Source organism: Tupaia chinensis, unplaced genomic scaffold (genome assembly GCF_000334495.1).
Source record: "Tupaia chinensis unplaced genomic scaffold, TupChi_1.0 Scaffold000341_1, whole genome shotgun sequence".
NCBI classification, from domain to species: Eukaryota; Metazoa; Chordata; class Mammalia; order Scandentia; family Tupaiidae; genus Tupaia; species Tupaia belangeri.
Window position 1 is genome coordinate 1,655,331 of NW_006159835.1, and position 9,631 is coordinate 1,664,961.

Below are 9,631 nucleotides of genomic sequence, written 5' to 3' on the forward strand. Positions count from 1 at the left end.
GTACCTGTGTCCAAGACCCTGAGAGGAGAATGGAGGAGAGGGGATTACAGTGTGGCCATCACACCTGGGGGTGAGTTCTCACTCCCCACTCCCCCCTGTCTTTCTCTCTCTGGCAAGTGCATGCACCCTAAGGCAAAAAAAAAAAAAAAGGAAAAGGAAAACTAAGTATGTCAAATATTTTATCAAAACAACAAAAAACAATATTTTTCTCTTAGGCCTAATAAAATCTATTTAAATAAGTGCTTTTAGTTAGAGCTGTAAGAAAAAAATTTGCTTACAATAGAAAACTGAGAAATTTTAAAATTCAAAAAAAAATTTATCAACTGTGTCTATTTTGTAACCTAAACAGTAACTTTCTTTCAAAATCTCCTTTGTAACTTGACCAAGATTAATTTTGGATTAATCTTTTATTTTGCTTTATTTCCAAAGGATATCCATTACCTTGCAAGAGATAAGGGTGAATTGGCGCTAGCTGAAGTAGCAAGAAAAAGAGCTAGTGACATTGATGCAGAATCAATAACCTCTGGAATTGGTAAGAATTAGTGCTTTTTTTTTTAAAAGTGCTTTTTGTTTTAATCAATACTTACTCAGTATCATTCCTATTTATGGTTGTAGGGCATGGCTGGTTAATTTGAATTACTTTCTTTGTAAAGATAGTGTCTTTTTTTAAAAAAAGAAAGAAACCTTGACAGATAATACAGTATCAAAATACAAGTTGGAATTGTGTTAATATGAAAATATATAGTAATCATTTATCAAAAAGTACAACCCTTTATTTATACACATAGCCATATATTTCAAACTAATTTTCTCCTATATCAGACAGTATTTCACATGAGATTTCAAGTTTGATGAGTAATTTGTTTCCATTTAGAAGCTACTAGACTCATCCCAAAGAAGACAAATCAGAAGCTTGGACTGAATCTAAAGTTTCATTTAAACTTCACAATATAGAAAAATGAAACTTTTAAAAAAGTATAATACAATAGTATCAGCATGATCTCTTACTTTTCTAAACTCAGTTCATCCGATGTCACTAAATTCTGATATTTGAATTTCCAAATTCCTATTCTTCCTGGTATTTTTTATTCCTAGAGCATTCAAAGGACTGTCATAACTGTAATAGAATTAATTTCTCTGCAGAACTCCTATGAAACAAAGAAGTGTTAATAAATAAGTGCTTGAGAATATTACAGAGAGCTTCTCCACTGAGCTTTGTGTTTTGTTTTTGTTATACTGTATTTGTAGCCTAAGGATCAATTGTCAGCTGCTCTCTGACGTCACTGCCATAGATCTCAGCCTTTAAGGTGGTACTGAAGGACTCAAAGCCTGCCACTGAGGTAGCTCTAAACCTGAATATCAAAGCTGACAATTACTTCTCAGTAAGATAATTCATTCTCCTTCCCTCACCCTGAGAGAGTTTCAACATGATTGAACCTAAAATGTGCATATGCCACTTTCAAACTTGCACTTCTAATGGGTAAGTAATACAGGTTGAGCATCCCTAATCCAAAAATCTGAAGCTTTTTGAGCAAGAACATGACATCCCAAGTGGAAAATTATACAGCCAGCTTCATGTAATGATGGGTCATAGTCAAAATGCTGCAGTACAAAAATATTATGTAAAATTACCTTTAGATTATGTGTTTAAGGTGTATATGAAACATAAATTAATTTCATATTTAGACTTAGAGTCTGTCCTTGAGAGATTTCATTCTGTATGTGTAAATATTCCAAAATTTGAAAAAATCTGAAATACTTACTGTGTTTTATTATAGATAAGAAATACTTGACCTGTACTATTACTACATTAGATATTATCTTTAGTTGACCTATCACTAGATCTTGTTTCTTGCTAAGGACATTGATATGCCTGCTTAATAATAATAGCTAGTATGTGTTGGATACTCAAAATCAGCCAAACACTATTTTGAATCATAGATACTAATTTAAACCTCACCACAACTTTGTGAGGTAGGTACAATTTACATTTTTTATGAGAAGTCACTTTCAATTAAATGCTGAAAGCATACCATGCTGATAGGATTTGTAATATTTTATGATGGAGCTATAAGCATCCTCCATTCCTCTCTCTCTAGCCATTTAGGAAAACAAAGCAGGAGGCTAATTCATAGCTAGTTTTCTGGGAATTTTTGTTAGTTGTCCTCTATCCTTCTTCTTCACCAGGGAAAAGAAAGCCATCTTTGCATTTTAAAGCTATTTAAAGTTACTAAGGAGGAAGAAAGATTACCACAAAGTTTCAGAAAAATGAAGAAAACCCACTATTTATCAAAATATATCTTGTGTCCTGTGTCTTCTCTGATCAAGTTCCTGTGGCCAGCTATTAATTCTTAGCCAGAGGGCTTGGTGTTCCCTCTTTGAGCCTTGCCTCATTTCTAGCAAATATCTTTTTCCTAAAGCACTATAATTCCGCTTTTCTCAGTCTTGTTTTAGGCCTTAGTCTTTGACCTTGTTTCTATGCCATGTCAAAGATATCATTCAATAACATAAGTAACTGAAGAAATTAACCTCTTAGATGACTGTTCTATTATACTTTTATTCCAGAAGACTGGACGATGCTCACTTAAAATTATCAGTGGAATTAGGAAAGAATCTCTAGTTTCCTCATCACTGTTTCTGCCCATCTCTTCATTGCAACCCACATCATCCTGGAAAACTAATTTTTTCCTCAGATTTCCTCCATTTATTTTTAACTATTCTCTCAAACTATTCCCAAATAGAAAATGATTAAATTTTGACTTTCTGGGGCCAGCATGTGGCATGGTGGTTTACGCACTGGACTCCCACATGGCTAAACATGGTTTGAGTCCTGGACCAAGTGGCTTGCTTTCTCACTTTCTCTCTCTTGTTCTTTCTCTGTCTCTCTTTTCAGTGCACATGCCCTATAGAAAAATTAAAATGCTAACAGTAATACAGATAATTGAACAATTCTCTTTTTAAAAAATTTGGCTTTCAAAGTGGTTCTTTGATATAAACACAAGGCCACCTTATTTAAGGTATCAAAAGAGTACTTAAGTACTTCAGTCCACAAGTCTGAAAAAGTACCATACCTAGTACCAAAGGAAAAGTTGAATGATGAAAATCTGAAAAATTTGGTAATTTTTATGTAAACATTTTATTGAAGTATAACATAAATACAGAAAAGTACAAAAATCTTAAGTGTATGACCCAGTGGACTTTTGCAAAGTAAACACACCTTTGTAACCAGTGAGATTAAATACATAAATTACTAGAATCCCAGAAGCCCTCTCATACTACTTTCAGAAACCTAAACCCCCAGCCCAATCATCCAGACTTAAAACATTATAGATTAGTTTTGCCTTTTGTCAAACTTTAAATAAATAGAATCATACATATATTCTTTTTACATTTGGCTCCTTTTACTCAACATTATGAGTGTGAGAATCATCTTATTGCACATAGCTATAATTCTTTTATTCCTACTACTGTATAATAGTATACTGTATATATAACTGTAACTGTATGCTATATTCATTCTACTTTTGATGGATTATTTGTTTTTTTTCAAGTTTGGGACTACTGTGAAAAGTGTTACTATGAACATTTTTGTGCATTAGAGGATCTTTAAAAAGTGAGTCCTGGACCAAGTGGCTTGCTTTCTCACTTTCTCTCTCTTGTTCTTTCTCTGTCTCTCTTTTCAGTGCACATGCCCTATAGAAAAATTAAAATGCTAACAGTAATACAGATAATTGAACAATTCTCTTTTTAAAAAATTTGGCTTTCAAAGTGGTTCTTTGATATAAACACAAGGCCACCTTATTTAAGGTATCAAAAGAGTACTTAAGTACTTCAGTCCACAAGTCTGAAAAAGTACCATACCTAGTACCAAAGGAAAAGTTGAATGATGAAAATCTGAAAAATTTGGTAATTTTTATGTAAACATTTTATTGAAGTATAACATAAATACAGAAAAGTACAAAAATCTTAAGTGTATGACCCAGTGGACTTTTGCAAAGTAAACACACCTTTGTAACCAGTGAGATTAAATACATAAATTACTAGAATCCCAGAAGCCCTCTCATACTACTTTCAGAAACCTAAACCCCCAGCCCAATCATCCAGACTTAAAACATTATAGATTAGTTTTGCCTTTTGTCAAACTTTAAATAAATAGAATCATACATATATTCTTTTTACATTTGGCTCCTTTTACTCAACATTATGAGTGTGAGAATCATCTTATTGCACATAGCTATAATTCTTTTATTCCTACTACTGTATAATAGTATACTGTATATATAACTGTAACTGTATGCTATATTCATTCTACTTTTGATGGATTATTTGTTTTTTTTCAAGTTTGGGACTACTGTGAAAAGTGTTACTATGAACATTTTTGTGCATTAGAGGATCTTTAAAAAGTTCATGGAAATGTGTATTATGAAAAAACTGAGTTTGAAAAAAGCTTATCAAAATAAATTCCACTTTCCACAAACTCTTTGAACTTCTCTTTTATGTCTTTTAATGAGCATAGGTACACAGATTTGTTGGGTTTGTGCTTAGAAGTGAAATTCCTGTCATATAGGATATGCATTTGTTCAGCCTCACTTCCTATGCCCAGTTTTTGAAAGTAGTTATAACAATTTATCTCTCACCAACATTGAATAAGAGTTCCAGTTTTGTCTATCCTGCTTCTTGGTATTGACTTTTTTCATTTTAGCCATTCTGGTGGAGAAGACATTGTAATTTATGTATGTGACCATATTTGTATAGACTGTTTTGTTATTGTTGTATTTCATTACTCTGTTCTCGTACAAGTGCCTTACTGTTTCGAGCAACTGTGGCTTGAAATGTTATCTGGTAGTGCAAGTTGTCCATCTAAATATGGTCTTAGTTATTCCTGGTTCTATACATTTATATATAAATTTTAAAATAAGCTTTAAACCACACCTCCCAAGAATATAAGGAGGGGAGGATTAAATAGTATTGCATTTAATCCATATAAAAATTTGGGCTGAATTGATTTCTTTATAATCTTAAGTTTTCCAAGCCATAATATGATATATATCCCTCTATTTATTTAGGTCTTCCTTATTTTTTACTAAAAATGTTTTGTGATTTTCATTGCTGTGGTCTTCCACATCACATTTATTTGCTTTGTATGCTTTATATTGTAGTAACGTTATGTTTTACTTCACTTTGTCTTTCTAATACATACATACATGTGTATATACATATATTGGGTCATCAGAAAAGACGACATGATTTTACATAGAAAAACAGGTCATAACTTTTCCGACAACCTAATATATAGATATATATATTAGAATTATGATTTTATAATATATACAATTACTATTTTATATAACCATGTATCAAATAGCTGTGCTAAATATACTTATTAATGCTAATACCTTGTGATTCATTTTAATTTTCTATATCCCAGTTATGTTATCTGCAAATAAAAACAGTTTAACTTCTTCATTTCCAAATCTGCCTTTATTTGTTTTTATTTACTTACTGCACTGACTTGAAGCTTGAGTATAATGTTGCATAGCAGGTATAACAGATACCATTTTCTGCTATTTGATTCTTGTAAGTGACAAGCAGAACCACAGAATAGGAAACACTAAGTCTTTGTTTCTGATTGTTATGTTTAAAAACAAACCAAAAAGGAAAAAACACCCCAGAAATTGGCCCAGCCTGGTGGAACAATCAGTAATGAACTGAACTTCAGTGCTGGAAGCCACATGGACAACTGCAGAACTGTATTGCTAGATCAGCTTGAAAATACACCAGATGCACACGTATGTGCCCAGGATCCTATCAAACTTAAGGACTGGGAAAGGGGATCACAGTGTGATGAGACCTTGCAAGGGTGGTGATTTTTCTCTCTTGGATAAGTACTATCTTTCATGAATTAAATAAACTTTAAGGAAAAAAAATACTAATTGTGGAGGAACAAACACAAGATAGCTGTGAAGGTACATTCATCATGGCCTCTCTGGGAGGAGAGCCCAAAAAAGTTGTACAGATGGCTGCACCTTCAGTGGTGAGATAAGACCAATGGAATACAAGAGCAGGATAGTAGGAAGTTTTTGGAGTGTTAGGTCTCCAGTGAAAGACAACAAACCAGAGCCCAACAAAACCTTTCGCTAAGAAGAGATGAGTGGGACTCCTCTCTGAAGCTTTAAGCTTCCTGCTTCCACCTCAGACCCAGGTGCAAGAGAGCACCTTGATGGACATAGACTTTGGGCTCATCTTGGGAAGCTGCATGGATCTAACACCTCAGAAAGAAAGCTGAACTCACCCTACCAATCCCTAGGTACAGGGTACCATCTTAGGAGCTGAATCTGGACATTCCCCCTTGACTGGCAGGACTATACTCCCACTCTCCCTCACCATCCCTCATCTCTTGAACTTCTAGAATTGTGGATGTGATTGAAGATGTGAAGAGGGGCAGCTGATGAAAAGGACAGTGCCAGGAATCACCCCTCTTGGGCAGAAAAGCAGACAGAGGCATCACCCCCCCCCCTTATCTTCCAGCCCTGTAGATGGGCACACAACTCTTTCCTGCACCAACAGCCCCCTCCAACACCAACAACCTCCACCCAACCCACCTTCACTGAATCATCTACAGTATGGTGCCACACCTGTGGGGATAATCAAGAACTGGAGTAGACAGCTTTCTTTATCTCCACATGGTGCACACAAATATCAAATTAACCAACTAGCCATCTCCTGAGCCACAGCTCCTCATCCAGTATGTACATCCTTCTTGTGTGTAGCCTGTGAAAAAAAAAAAAAAAAAGATATGACCCAACTTCAGCTGATATTTTTACTCAGCTACCTCCCCTGGAAGAGAATCCTGCTCCCTACATAAGGTCTGAGAACTCAGGAAACCACTCCTTCCAAGACAGCAGTTGTCATTGGATTGAAGGAATCTACACCTTCTACAAGTGGAACACCAGTACACAGCACTAACCGGTGAAAACACAGGTTTGGTGACCCCTTCTGGTGTTTCTGAAAACAAGCATTCTATACCAAGCCTAACTAGAATCAAAGCCAGTACAATTCAGTGAACTAATACAAAAGGACACTGCCATGGGAAAATAAATGACCCCCAAAGTAAATAAATACCATCACTCTGAAACCTAATCCAGTATTCCACCAGATGCCAAAAAAAAAAAAAAAAAAAAATCAATACATGGATGCAAGAAACATGGGGGAAGGGGAGAAGCGGAGTAAGTCTCTTCCCAAGGAATACATTGACTCTTTACTAGCAATGGAAGACCTCCAAGAAGTCACAGAAATATCAGAAATGGATTTCATAATATTGATTATAACAAAACTCAATAATACGCAAGGGGATACACAAACAATTCCATTTTAAGAAAAACAATGCATGACGTCAGTGAGAGATTAAGTAGGGCCCAGCAGGTAGGGGTGCGGGGCCGAGGTGCGGGATGAGCACCATGTTCGCAGACACGCTCCTCGTCTTCATCTCCGTGTCCACAGCCCTGCTGGCCGAGGGTATAACTGGGTCCTGGTTTACAGGACAGACAAGTTCAAGAGACTGAAAGCAGAAGTGGAAAAACAGAGTAAAAAAAAAACTGGAAAAGAAGAAGGAAACAATAACAGAGTCAGCTGGTTGACAACAACAACAACAACAACAAAATAGGCAAGAAGAGAAACTGAAGAATAACAAGGATCTGTCAATGGTTGGAATGAAATCCATGTTTGCAGTTGGCTTTTGTTTTACTGCTCTGATGGGAATGTTTAATTCCATATTTGACTGTAGAGTGGTGGTCAACCTCCTTTTCACACCCCTTTCCTACATCCAAGAACTGTCTCACCCAAACCTGCTGGGGGTGGTGGGGTGACATGACAGACTACTCCTTCATCTCCCTGTATATTCTCTGTACCATGTTGATCCGACAGAATATCCAGAAGATTCTCAGCCTCGCCCTTTCACATGCTGCCACCAAGCAGGCATTTCTTGACCCACCACCTCCTTCTGGGAAGTTCTCCCGAACTCAAGCGAAACCCTTTAATTCCTGTCATGCTTTCAAGACCTTCAAATTAGATTGGCAACCATTTTGTAGTAAGAGGCCTAGGCAGCCTTAGCACTTAGGCTGCTTCTAATTCTGAGTTTTTCTTGGCTTCTCAGATTGAGCAGAGTGACAGTGACACCTAAGCAATATAAGTGTTTCCAGTCACTGTTGAATTTTTTTAATAAGTAGCTTGATTAATTGAGGTCAGGTGATGTTTATGTAATGAGAAACAAATGGCATCTCTCTGGTTTTGCTTACACAAATGATTTCCATGGGGCTGACTCCCAGGGCTGCATGTGTGCCCAGTGACCATGCAAGGTGGCCCCCCCATGAGCATATAGAGATCTAGAAGAACAATTTCATTAGTCTAACCCTTAATTGCAACTATTTATGTTTTTTTGAAGCTAAGTATATGACTTGAGATCAGTAAAGATGCCAAATTTTTAGCTATTTCAACAACAAAAAGAGATTAAGTAGAGAAACAGACATTTTTTAAATCATGAGGAAGAACTCCTGGAGACGAAGAATTCAATACAAGAAATAAAAAATTCTCTAGGAAGCACCAACTACAGATTATACAGGGCCCAATCCATAGCCTGGTTAAGGCAGCCAGAGCCAACTGTGATTGAGTCCCCACCCTGGTGACTTCAGAAGCTTACCAGGCATGTGCATGTGTGGGCCCAAAATTCCAACAGGATGGAGAGAAGAAGGAGAAGGGATTGTGGTATGACCATGCCCCATTTGTGAGTTCTCTGTTTCTCTTAAGTGTATGCGCCTTCTGGCAGTTGGGGAAAAAAAAAAAAAAGGTTAGATTATATAAGTACAAGAATCTCTGAACTTGAAGACACAACCTTTTGAAATAGTCCAAATCATCAGAAAGAAAGGGGGAGAAATTAGAAAACAAAGATAACATGGAAAATTTGGGACTCCAATAAGTGGCAAAATATCTGCATAATGGATATACCAGAAATCAAAACAAGGGAAAAGGCATAAGAGATCTATTTCATAAAATATTGGGCTGTGTAAAAGTTATGATGTATTTTTCTGTGCAAAATGAATCATGACTTTCCCAATAACCCAATATTAATTGAAAATTACCCAAATCTAAACAGATAAAGGCATCCAGATCCAAAAAATGCAAAAGATGCCAACTATATTTAACCTAAAAAGACCTTCCCAAGACACATAATAGTCAAAATGTCAAAAGTCAAGGATAAACATAAAATTCTAAAAATGGCCAGAGATAGTCACTATGTTACTTAGAAAGGCTACCACATTAGACTAACCTCAGACCTCTAAGCAGAAATGTTACAGGCCAGAAGGGAATGAGATAACATTCAAAATTCTGAATACAAAATAGTTTCACCCAAGAATACTATACCCAGCAAAATTATCCTTCAGATTGAAAAGAGAAATAAAATCATTCTCAGACAAACAAAAACTGAAGGACATCGCCAGTACTCAACTGGCTATTCAAAAAATACTTAAAGGAGTACTACATCTGGAAATGAAAGGAAGGTAAATATCACCATGAAAGCAGGTGAAGATTTAAAATACACTAGGGGACTAGTAGTTGGTGTAATGGTTATGTAGCT

The 9,631-nt window shown here is 35.9% G+C and overlaps 1 protein-coding gene and 1 pseudogene across 1 annotated transcript in view; both read left to right on the plus strand.

The window, feature by feature from the left end:
• Positions 1-2,760, plus strand: part of WDPCP (WD repeat containing planar cell polarity effector) — a 264,252-nt gene extending 261,492 nt beyond the window's left edge. The window contains exons 15-16 of the mRNA XM_027773331.1: positions 430-532; positions 1,249-2,760. Of these exons, the coding sequence (XP_027629132.1) occupies positions 430-532; positions 1,249-1,253 (108 nt within the window). The 3' untranslated portion in view covers positions 1,254-2,760. The remainder of the gene's footprint in view (positions 1-429; positions 533-1,248) is intronic.
• Positions 2,761-7,202: 4,442 nt separating this feature from the next.
• Positions 7,203-8,109, plus strand: LOC102483654 (calcium load-activated calcium channel pseudogene; annotated as a pseudogene).
• Positions 8,110-9,631: the final 1,522 nt, after the last annotated feature.